Source organism: Trachypithecus francoisi, unplaced genomic scaffold (assembly GCF_009764315.1).
Source record: "Trachypithecus francoisi isolate TF-2019V2 unplaced genomic scaffold, Tfra_2.0 Lachesis_group6, whole genome shotgun sequence".
NCBI classification, from domain to species: domain Eukaryota; kingdom Metazoa; phylum Chordata; class Mammalia; order Primates; family Cercopithecidae; genus Trachypithecus; species Trachypithecus francoisi.
In genome coordinates this window covers 105,467,788-105,481,246 of record NW_022681471.1, presented here as the reverse complement: position 1 = coordinate 105,481,246, position 13,459 = coordinate 105,467,788, and the positions used below count along the sequence as shown (strand labels likewise).

The window sequence follows — 13,459 nt, the reverse complement described above, 5'->3', positions numbered from 1 at the left end:
ATCCATTGGCTCAGTTCAAACTCTTCCTCCCTTGAAATCTATAGTTTTAAAGAATAAAATAAATGCTTATTGATATAATGAGTCTTTATTTTACCAAGGGATTTGATGAAATCATAACATTGTAATGGTGAACATGGAGGATTTTAGATTCCAGTTTGGTAGAGTTACATAATTCTGAAGAACAAAACTACTGATTAATTTATCTGCGGCAATATAGAAAGTGGTATCATGGCCTTGCATTTAGTTTACAGTGTGCAGTTTTTTTTTTTTTTAAATCAGGAATTATTTGGAGACAGAAAAGGCATACAACAGGTACAGTGAGTGGGGTGTGTTGCCTAGACATCCTATGGAGTTGAGTTTGTCATGTTCAACCTAGAGTCATTCCTGGTACATAGTAAATATTCATAAGTAAATGTTTCCTGAAAAAATAAGTGAACAAAAGACTAATAATTGATAGCCAAAATAGACATTTCAAGGAGCTTTTATAGTGACATGGAATATAAATAACACAATTTCCATGTAGAAATTTCAAAAGACCTGACTGGTTAGCATTATATGAGTATGTATGTTAACTGCTGCCCAAATACTAAGGAACATTATACCACCAGGTAAACATAAAAAAGAGGAAAGATGTAAAAAGAGCTTTGGGAGAGACTACCAAAAAATGAATAACTAATTATTCGGGCAAGATAATGGTAACTTAGACTCCTTTAGTTCAACGTGTAGGATCTAGATTTTCCAATAAAAGACTACCGTGCATTTTGTTAAAAAAAATTATGAAGATTAAGAATTTGAGTAATTTTATTTTGTGTGGTTTCAAAGTGATTAACTAAAATCAGTGGGCAAAAATTATTTGGAGCCTAAATTTTAGGCTTATATAAGAACATCTGATTAGGACTGCAATTTTTTAAAAACACACTGATTTTAAAGTAATGCTAAATGTTCGTAAGCAGGGACTAGATAATGATGCATTCAGTCACATTTTAGGAACAAAATCCTTTTCACACAGATACTTTCTTAAAATTTTATAACCTTGCAGTAAGTTCTTGTCTCTAAATTCAAGTAGAACTTTTATAGTAGTGCAGCTCAACAGAAATATAATACAAGCCATATATATGTAATTTTAAATATTCTAGTTATCATAGTAAAAATAAAAAGGGATAAAATTAATTTTAATTTTATTTCACTGAGATGTCCAAATTATCATATAAACTCATAATCAATATAAAAATATGATATTTCACACTTTTTTATATTGTCTTCGAAACCCACACATATTTTACGCTTATTTATACATCTTAACTTGGAGTAGCCAAATTTCTAAAGCTCAGTGGCCACATGTGGTTCGTGACCACCTTATTGAGCAGTCTAGAGCTTTATTAACCATTATAACATTGAAAAGAACTAATAGCTCATAATTACTATGAATAAAATAGTGATGTTTTGTTTATAATTTGTGGTGAATGTGGATTATTCTTACAGTATCAGTCTTATTATCTTGCATTATGTTTTCTGAGTGAAATTTTCAGGCAGTCCTCGGGGTATAGGAAAAATGATGGGAGTGGGATTGACCCGTTATTTCAGGAGTTTCTATTCTCATTTATGTGTATCTTAGTTTGTGTTGCACTACTTTCTTATAGACATTAATATAATACTATTTGGCTTTCAAAGATATATGTTTTGTCTCTCTAAATAAATTTTCCATCCTTAAAGTTGGCAATATGTCTTCTACTACTCTGCTTTCCAGTGAAAACACTGCCTTTTATTTTATACAGAAAAAGGTGCTTATTATATCAATCAGTAGTTTCAGAACTACCTATATTTAATTAACCAGTGACCAATTTTATAACCAAAATAAGTTTATCAAACCAATTATTTTAGCTATGTTATTGGCAGGATAGCACCAGCCATTTGACAGCCATATGATTAATAGTCTTTGGACACAAAGCGTTGAAAAATAATTCATTGCTTTTCTTAAGAGTTCACTAGTTCAGCATTAGGTTATGCCCGTTCTAAAATAGGAAACACTTTCCCACCCAATTAAAATTTTACATGTCATTCCTTGGTCTTTACTGTCTTTGTAACTTGGAATTCTTACGCAACTTTATAAAGGAAATATATAATAAGAGAGCATTTATAATTTAACAGCTCATTCTTGAGTCACCAAATTTTAAAACACAAAGTATATCATGCCTGCTTTTCAATTCAGAATTATGATAAATTGTCTAAAAGAGTTGAAAGCAATGGCTGATAAATCATCTTAATTATTGGGTAAGTTACTTCTACTGACTTTAAAGGAAATAGATGACCACAAAAGAACTAGAATCACAATTAAATCACACAATGTTAGACAGTGCACACAAATAGGTTTTAGTTATATAGAAAATGATCAAACAAAAGTTATAATATGTATGAGACAGTATATACCAGCATAGGTTCTGGACACTTTGATTTTTTACTTACCTTTTAAGAGCTTTAGCATGACTGTGCAGTCATACAAAATACATATAAATAAGAACACAGGGAAGTATAATAAATGGGTCAATGGACACATAAAGAAGAGACAGAGAAACTGAGAAAGACAACAATTTGTTTTCCTTGATTTTTTAATGTTTCAAATTGCTTAACAACTATTAATTGTGCTTTGTTGGATTACTTAAGGATTAATGAAATTTAAGGCTCTGTTGAAGTTTTGGCATTAAAGCTGACTTTTATAACAAGTTAACAAAGAATAACAGACTGAAGAAAAGCAAGATCAATTACAAACTGATTCATTGTAAATTGAAAGCATTCAAAATTACTCAGATACACTTTATTAGTTTTAAAATGGAAGCTTTCCTTGGTTAAATATTACTTTGGCATGCATAGATACACTAGCATAATAATGACTGTGTTTACACAGACAGCAAGTAAACATTTGTTAATCTGGACTATGGACTCTTAATAATCATGATAAGTTACCACTATATTCAAATCACACTAAAACCTAAATTGAAAATAAATAATCCAAGTGCTACAGATTGGTTTAAAATTGCTTCAAATCCATCAGTGTCCTTTTTCCATTCTGCAGCTTTGAAAATTTATTTATCATTACAATATTGATATAGAAAAATAAGAAGAATTCATGGAAACCAACATGAAAAATTTCAAGGACAAGCAACGCCCTATAGTACAGAAAAGACAGACTACTGATATGATATGAAGAGTTATTTCACATCATTCTATCTGCAGAAGAAAAGAACTTACAAAAATATATAAAAGTATTGGAAAGATACTACATCTATGCTAGAAGAAAGATTATTTAAAATATGGTTTATAAACTTATTTATTCTATTATTTTAAAGTTATTAGAGCAGACTACAAGAAAATGTAAGAAATATTATTTTTAAGATTAAATAAATTGACTCCAAATAGTGACACTTCATTGATTGCATTCTTTTGAGAATAGGTAAAGTACTGGTCTACCTTTAACGCTTTGGTGATAAAAATGTGAAAATGTGACTAATTTGTGAGGCTAATTAGAGGATATTACCCAGTAGATTTCAACTGATTTTGTATTGATGAGATTAATTTCATGCTTGCACATTTTAAAATTGGATGCAAAATATATTCATGGGTCAAGAACCTACTGCCTACTGTCTACCTTTTATAAAGTTTAACTTAGAATAGTTATCTATTTCACAATTACATGAGTTTTTGGAGTAGGAAATGAATTAAAGAGGAAAACATTTAACTCTAAAATATATAGGGGAGATAAATAAAAAGGAAAAACATAACACTTTAAGCAATTTTGTATTTTAAACTTTCTTTCAATTTACTTAGGTTGTTTTCCTATTTCTTCCATTACCCCTTCCTTCTTCCATTTCTTCCTCCCTGCCAACTTTTGTTGTTCTCATTTTTAACAAAAAAAGTGTAACAAAATCACTGTATTTGCAGTGAAACTGAGTATGTTCACACTAACGCATAGTAGACCAACAAATAATATTTGATGACATAGAGGCAGTAAACTATGCTGAGTCAGTATACTGAAGTGGAAAAAGCAATGGACTGAGATCTAATATTTTCTAACCAGACTGTCTAACTGTGAGAACTTGGGCAACTCATTGACTCTCTCATAACCTCCTATAAATATCTGAAAGTCTCTGGTACAAAGCAAAATTGCTTTTCATCTACTGACACTGATCAGGGGATTAATTTTCCTTTACCAAAGGAGAACAATCAAGATTCACCAATAGCTTTAATTATTTCAAATGTTATGCTAACAAGACCCAGATAATTTTATCAAATGACACTGCTCACCAAATTCAATTACACATCTACTTTAAAAATATTTTACATGATTACCAAAGGGATTTATTAGCAAAGTTTCAATGGAATTAACTTGTTATACAGATAACCAATTACACATGTGGAAAAATAGGCTAGCATAAAAATTATGTTGTTAGGTTCATATGTTTCTTATTCATGGTAGTAAAATAAAATTTGCAGATATTATATAGTTTGAAACAGTGATCTGTTACTATTACCTGAAGATATTAGCTATAAATATTACATATTTAATACTCTACAAATTATGCAATATTTACAAGTCTTCACCTCAGTTTTCATCTATTTTTTATAGAAAATTGTACTAAAACAAATATTTATATACCTACAATGTACCTACAAAAATTTAAACAATTAAATTAAAAGAATATATATAACAAGAATACTGCGCCAACCTACAAAAATTAAAAAAGTAAAAGACTATATATAGCAAGAATACTGTGCCAATTAACAAACAATATTATTTTCCATCATAGAAGGTGTTAAGTTATAAGAGATTGTGAAATATCAATATATTTGGATTGACAAATCTGACTACAGAAAATTAAGCTTTAGTTAAAATTTTTCAATCCAATAAATCTTCATTTGACCTTCTAGATCATATTTATAAATGCATCATTTATTTCCCACTGAAGTTTAGGAGAGCCAAAATAATTAAATTACTGTTTAACTATTTTCCACATATAGAACCATATTTTAAGACAGATTAGGCCCAATCATGTGTTTCTTTTACTTGATATATTCTACATTACATGGAAAGTCACTGACTCTCTCATAGCCTCCTATAACTCATGAACTCTCTCATCCAAAGAATGATTACTTTTATATCTTCTGACACTGATTGGAAGTAAAAAACAAAACTTGATAATTTATAATTATTACAGCAATTAAACAATGAATATTTATTTGATGCCCAATTGTCCAAATTTCATACTATAGTTGTAATACATATATATAGAAACTGCTACATGAATAGTAATTTTCAAGGCCCATATGGAAATTAAAGAACATATGCTACATATATCCTATACCAAATAAGTCTTAGTAAAGGATCAAAGTCAGAGAGAAAATAAGTTCACTTTTTTCTGGTTTGTACCAATTTCAGAATAAAGAATTTAACATTTCAGCTCCTTAGAACAGTGAAGTATATCTAAATCTCTAGAAAAATACAATCTAAGCAAATTTTATGTATAAATTACATAGTATTTTATAACAAGTAAAATAATTGCCTTTATTAATAGGACATACCTAAAGTTTGTTTAGTCAAAATTATTCTGCAGCTAAGTATCACAACAATAAAAATATAACTTGATGCATATTTTATTATTGAAATTTTTTTTTTTTTTTTTTTTTTTTTTTTTGAGATGGAGTCTCACTCTGTCGGCCAGGCTGGGGTGCAGTGTCGTGATCTCGGCTCACTGCAACCTCCGTCTCCTGGGTTCAAGCAATTTTCCTCCTCAGCCTCCCGAGTAGCAGGGATTACAAGGCACCCACCACCACGCCCGGCTATTTTTGTATTTTTAGTAGAGAGGGGGTTGTGCCATGTTGGCCACTTTGGTCCTGAACTCCTGATCTGCCTGCCTTGGCCTCCCAAAGTGTTGGGATTACAAGCGTGAGCCACCACACCAGGCCTATTATTGGAATTTATATGCAGGCTTTCCTACTCAGAGTTAAATTCTGAGTCACTTTTGAGTTCATTATCTTCTTGGGTCTCATAGGTTTATGCTGAATTGTTACCTCCTCTGTGTTGCTGGAGTGGCTGCTAAATTCACTTACCAGGCACTCACTCTCAATCTAGTATCCATGAACACATCTTGCCCTACCATTAAACAGTAAGCTCCTTGAATCCATCGTATCTTACCTAGCAATAGATCCCCCACACTAGTAAACACTGTTATCAGAAAATAATATATGGTTAGTGAGAATTCATCCTGATTAATCCCTTTTCTCAAGTCTTCTCTCATTAGTGCTTTCAGATATAGCTCAACTAGCCTCACTCCCAAACTGCTGACTCCCTTTCTCCAACTTGACTTCTAGAGGAATGGAAAGGGGTACAACTGTCATAATCAATATGAAAAACTAATCAGTTTATTTTTGTCTTCCCATGCCCCTTCCTATACTTCTGTCTCCTATCAGCTTATTTTTCTGATGGTACCCCCTTGCCCTCAGCCATGCCACTGTGCTCAGATGCCCTAAAACAGAGACAGTTGAGACAAGGAGTCTCTCCTCATTGATTTTATCAATTTTACTCAGGGTTCTAATACTATCTCTGATTCACTGTTATAATTCTGATCCTCCCCAATAAAACTGCCATTTCCTCACATCGATTTCACATAGATGAGGAAAAAATACGCTTTTTTCAAAGTCATCAGATACTCTTAGGTAACCTCGATAAAATGGAAATAAGCAGCATCTTTATGTATTTTAAGGGGCGTATTTGGGACAAACAGAACTCCCTAGTACATCTTAAATTCATCCACCTGATTATCTTTAAGGCTGGTCCTTGCCATGAAAATAGCAAAGACATGATTTTCTGACTCCAGTCGATTACAGCAGAGACCATGGGAAATCAGCTATTCTTTCATTTTTTTCCATCAGTTTTTGTCTCAACCCTCCAAATTTGGCCATTCAAGTCTAATATACATAACGATGGAAATAACTATTGATATTATTTTTAACCATTTCATATCTATACACCGATTAATAGATTTTAAATATATGTTTTTACATATATTACATCATTTGATCCTCATTACATCTTTAGATTAAAATAAAACAGGCATCATCTCCCTAATTTTGTAGCTAGAAATGAGGCTCTGAGAGGTAAAGGGGCACATTCAAAATCACCAAGTAGTAATGTGTTCAGCTAGTACTCAAAGCAGGTCTTGTGGCTTCAAGTTAAGTACTTTTTGCTCGCACCATACTGCTCCTCATTGAGGGCCAAAATTAACATTACAGAGAGTTGCACTTGGACAATCAAGTCCTCAGCCAATCTGAACTGAGGATCCCTTCACTCATTGCTTTCTGGGCTTTGGAATTCCTTGTCATGAACAGTCCTTGCAGGAGACATGGGAGTATACCTTTGTATTCTTCACCAAATGGTAAATCTAATGTCAGTGAATTTTCAGGGTAAGTTATTTCTCTATTCAACGGCCCTTTATAGTTACGTTCTAAAGGTTATACTGAAATTAGTCATTACAATGAGTCTATGATCTACTTGTGTTCAATCCCAATCTACTTTATTATAATTTTTATCACCATAGTTTTTTCTTCCAGGTTACTCTTCCATGAAACTCAGACATAGACTCAACCATAAAAAAGTCACATTCTGGCCGGGCGCGGTGGCTCAATCCTGTAATCCCAGCACTTTGGGAGGCCGAGACGGGCGAATCACGAGGTCAAGAGATTGAGACCATCCTGGCTAATACGGTGAAACCCCGTCTCTACTAAAAAATACAAAAAAGTAGCCGGGCGAGGTGGCGGGCACCTGTAGTCCCAGCTACTTGGAAGGCTGAAGCAGGAGAATGGCGTAACCCGAGAGGCGGAGCTTGCAGTGAGCTGAGATCACGCCACTGCACTCCAAACTGGCGACAGAGCGAGACTCTGTCTCAAAAAAAAAAAAAAAAAAAGGTCATATTCTAACCTAATATTATCTGTATAACCCCTACTATAAAGAAGCTTGATTTTGAGATCAAAGGCTACCCCCTAAAACTTCCAGCACTTTCAGCACTTCTCTACTCTAAAAGTAAACACACACAAGACATTAAATGTTTTAAATGCCTTATTGTCATCAACAAAAGATTACTGAATAGTCAAATTTTAGAACAAGCAGGAATTTATGAACTAATCTAATCTAGAAATTTAAAACCATGTTCTATGAGCATAACTTAAACTTCCTGAATTCAGTCATAGGAAGGAGAAAGAGAAAATGGCAGATATTCCCCCCATCTAGTAACTATTATTTTCCAATTTATTAAATTTTAATATTATTTTAATATTAAATATTATTTAAATTTAATAATATTTTATTTTAACTAATAGTATTTTGGGCACGATAGTTTTGCTTTTAAAAATTGTTAATCTATTTTAACTTCCTCATCTTACAAACAATGAAATGGATATGCAGAGAAATCACATGTTCTGGCTACTACTGAAAAAGTTAGGCCTAAAATGCAATCTTCTATATCCATTGTTTTCTCTGCTGAGATTACCACCTTCTAAATCTATTGTTCTCTCTGCTGAGATTATCTCACCATTATTTGAACATCCTCATGAAGATGAATTAGTGTTAACGATATTTTATGATTATACTAAGTATTCATTTCTGTTTGTAAACATATATTTCTTAAGCAAGGATCTTTACACCCTTGTATCTTCTCACCACAATCTCTAGCACAATGGAAGCTCAATTCCATTAGCTGATGCAATGAATATTTAAGCAAAGTGTCAGATATGCTTTATTCCTGTGTTTTTCATTTCATCATGATAATAGAGCATAATTATCTCTTCAGAACCCTAAAATGGGGTCAGTATTACACTCAGTTGCCTTTAACTAATTTAGACAAAAAAGAATACTTTGAAAAGTACACATGTGATTATTTTGTTAATTAATACATAATTGAAAATATTGGGCCGGGCACAGTGGTTCATGCTTGTAATCCCAGCACTTTGGGAGGCTGAGGCGGGTGGATCACTTGAGGTCAGGAGTTTGAGACCAGCCTGGCCAACATGGTGAAACCCCATCTCTACTAAAACTACAAAAATTACCCAGGTGTCGTGTCGCCTGCCTGTAATCCCAGCTACTTGGAATGCTGAGGCAGGAGAATCATTTGATCCCAGAAGGCAGAGGTTGCAGTGAGCTGAGGTTATGCCACTGCACTCCAGCCTGGGCAACAGAGAGAGTCTCCACCTCAGAAAATAATAATAATAATAAATGAATATTCGTTTGAAATTTCTTATGCCTTGCGCTGGTAGGGAAAATGAAATAAGTACATCGAGTGGCTCACTTTATGCATGATTTCCAAAAGTATACTTACAAATTCATGCAGAATGTGAAATGAAAACTCACAAACTTGTCTTGCTCACAAACTTGTATTGGCTGGGTCTGTCACATCTATGGTGGAGAGCAAATGCTACCCATTTTTTAATATCTGTGAATCACAATCTTGTAACACAATTTATCCAAAGATAATACCTTGTTTTCTCTTAAATATTCTATAGCTTAGTGATTAAAATGTGCATGTATGTGTCTACATCTTAGTAATGAAGTTGTATCATTTTTTAATGATTGAAATAAAGTTCAATTGATTATTTAGTTATTACATAAGCCACTGATATCTTCAGAAATAAAAAACAATTGTCTTTGTAAGTAACAGTAAATTCTTTCAAAACTATACTCTGATCAATTTTAAAAGCCTGTCACATTTTTTTGCAGGTGATAATGACTGACTCAAATATATATATTTGTGACAGTTAACTACTTAGTTCTCTCGTGCTGTCTATCTCCATATGCAGAGAATATAGCCTTTTAAAAGTCAACTGTATAAGGTCTCTATGTATGGAGAGAGAGAGAGAGAGCAAGACAACTAAGTAGTTAACTATTAAAAATAATTTGCAATGAACTAAGGTAAACTAACAACTTTTTAGTTTGGGAAGGCGAATTTTGAAGGGTAACTGTGTCTCATGCACATAAACTAAACTACTTAGAATTTATCGTATCACATTTCATTTATTTTGAAAACTGCTTTAAATATGTACTATTATATAACATGATGATACACTGTAATGCTTTAGAAAGTGTAGCAATTGTGAAACCATGCTATTACTGGTTGCTTATATCTATCAAAATATTTTTTGAACATGTTCTTCTATTTTTCCAGGAATCAACACTTACCTGACATATTACATCATATTTTCTCATAAATACACCAATGTTTTCTCATTTCAGATTATTTCTAACAATTATCTATACACCTAAATACATATATTGATTTTATAACTTTTTATATTTGAAAGCATATCACATATATTAAAAATATATCAAACTACAGTACATAAATTTCTAGGTAATTACTTGCATTTCAAATCTTCCCAAAGAGTTGAAATTCTTTAACATTGTATTTATACATTTTTGCAAACTACTAAATAAGACTTTGTCTTCATCAAATCATACAAATATAAAGTCTGTCATGCAAAAGTTCCATATTCCCTGGTTCTTCTCAAACAGTATATAAATAGGCATATAAAATTACAAAAATTAGAATATATAAGCTTTGCAATGATTTGTTTTCATGGCTTGATCATTTCATTATAGCCTTATGAATTTTGTCACAGTGTCTGCAACTAGCAAAAGCAAGTTAAATATACACACTTGCACAATCAGTAAAGAGGTACAAACACCCTAGATCATGCAGAAGATATACAAGGCCTCATTTTGGATGTTTGATCCACATGACATGCAAGCAATATGTATCAGTAGTGCTTTTGGCAAAATTTATAGGTAGGGCTTTCTTTTGATGGATGACTTGTGTGCTTTTGGTTTTATTTATTTATTGTTTTGGCCTTCAGCATGCTATTTGTTGTTTTTTTCTGTAGGTGACCCCTGAAAGTACGTATGTAAACTGCAGTGTAGAATGCAGTTCTAGAATATCTGTGGCAGAAAAACATGAAAGAGAGAGAGAGACAGAGACAGAGAGAGAGACAGACAGACAGAGAGACAGAGAGAGAGAGAGAGAGACGGTTTTATCTCCCATTATAGTCAGTGGTAAAATTTCCTTAAATACATTTTGGCCTTCACTTTCCTTTTGAAAACCTTGCTATGGGGTCTACTCGCCCCTTTGAGAGTACTGCACAACCTTCGCAAGACATCATTTAGCACTAGTTTCCACCTTGGAGTAGATCTTCCTACCTTTCCAGTCTTAATTCTGTGGGAAATGGCTGCAAATCGATGGTTGAGCTCTGAGATTTGGGGCTCTACTAATTTCCTGCAGTGGTCACCGCGGTTTGCCATCAAGTTTGCTGCTTGGTCACGTGTAGAGTCCACTTTTGGGCGTATGTCATTCAGTTCTGCCTTTAAACGCTATATTCCATGAGCAAGAGATAGGACTTGAAGTTAGTAATTAATGAAAGTCAAGATAGAAATAGAGAGTGAAACAGAGCGAGTGAGCCAGAGAGAGTGAGAAAGAGAGAGAGAGAAAGTAAGAAAATGAGAGCAAGCACATGCAGAAAATAGAAAGGGAGATAAAACCACGATTTCCATAAAACAGAAGTAAAATGAAAATACATGTGATTTCAGAAAAATAGATCACTGTCCTTAAGTTTGATGTATGTCTATTTAAAACGTTTATTTAGTCTGAGGAAGGACAGGGATGTTTTCTTATGTTTTGCAACTATCATAATGTATTCTATTTAGTCTTATTTTATTATATCGTTACTGAATTTAATAGTTGTGGAATAAACTAAGTATGTGCTCAGGAGGGCAGGTAGCTGAAGAACACTTCTCTATTCCTTCCTGGTACTTTCAAGTTCCTCTTTGTTTATTACATTGAGTGTCATAAGAAAAAATGTGATTTTCTAACACATACACATTTTGTGTCACATACAGAGGTACTGAGGAATGTTCTTCCTGACCTGCCGGGTCACAGACATTGTAAGTTAAATAACTCAGACCCTATTATTCAAAAAGCTTTGAAGGAATTTCATCATAAGATGACATCTCTGACTATATATCAAGGGACAATGAAGAGCACAATACAGATCCACATCAAAATAAGCTTCACACAATAGCATAAATGTGTTTTGGGGATAACCTGGAATGGATTTATAGTTTTTCATTAAAATATATTGAAATCCGTGGAAAAATGTGAAAATATCAGAGGCATAAAAATGAACTGCATAGAAAGAAACATCTTTTTTGAGTTTTCTTTAAATAGTAAACAACTAATCAATAAATTTATCAAACATTTCAGCAAAACAAAATACAAAAATTTATTTAAAGAGAGCTGTTAAAATTCAACTCTACCTATTTAATTGGGAAAGGAGACATCATCAAATAGAAAAAACGTAGTATCAATAAGGTATATGTGCATATTATACCTCTCATACCCTTTTATCAGAATCATTTTTTAAACAAAAGATGATTAAGTTGCCCTTGAAAAAGAAGACAGGGCTTCCTAACAATCAGTTTGATACTAAAACAAAGAACCCAAAGCCTTGTTTACATGTAGTTAAAAATGAAAACCTCAGTTTTACATAAGCCCAACATTAAGACTAATTACCAAGATTTGGATATGGCTCAGGCCAAAAAAAAACAAAACAGCTGATTGGATTTCAGGTGTTGATTCAGATAGGCTGAATGAATGATGGTGTCAGATTGTTCTTTGTGTTAGACACAAGAATGTAGTACCACCATTGACATAGGCAGAAATTTGCAATATGATTTCAAAATAAATCTTGGAATCTCTTTCTGAACGGAGTTTACATTGGGTATAATTAACTGAGTGATGGATATGACAGATACCCAGATTACAGAACTCTTCAAAATCATTAATTTCCATTCAAGGGGAAGAAAGGAAAAAGGGAAAGATATAAGAAGGAAGAAAGGATTGTTTTACTCTTATTAAGACGTCCTTAGTATCTTTTAGGACAAACACGATTGAAGTAATTGTTGTACAATTTGAACGTTACTTTTCATATTTTATTTGCTACCTTTAGCACGTCTTCTTTTTGCTGGGGTTTCTTTTTCTCTGATTCATCCAAAAGTGTGTCAGCCTGAATGATCCACTTTGTGATGTGGTCCACATTCTGGTCAAAAGTTTCCATGTGTTTCTGGTATTCCTTAATTGTACAGAGATATACCATGGCATTATTGGTTAGACAATATTCTTAAAGAATTTTTCCTATGTTCTAAAATTTTTAAAAGACAACAATACAGTTTCATTCAGATTAGTTTTAAGTGGCATTTTTATATAGAATATTGCTGAAGTATAAATAAAATATATTAAAATATTTGTTATAGATATTGAATTAAGAGCCAGCATATATGTGGACTTGAGAAATTTTCAAACACAAAATTATTACTGGTCACTTATATATATTTTTCTTGTGACAGAGAAGGGCGTAAAAGCTTCTAGCC

General features: G+C 32.7%; 1 protein-coding gene across 1 annotated transcript in view; it reads right to left on the bottom strand.

Moving 5' to 3' along the window:
* The window catches only part of DMD (dystrophin), a 2,224,438-nt gene that overhangs the window by 1,316,248 nt on the left and 894,731 nt on the right, over positions 1–13,459 (bottom strand). The window contains 2 exon segments of the mRNA XM_033201414.1: positions 11,234–11,404; positions 13,033–13,161. Of these exon segments, the coding sequence (XP_033057305.1) occupies positions 11,234–11,404; positions 13,033–13,161 (300 nt within the window).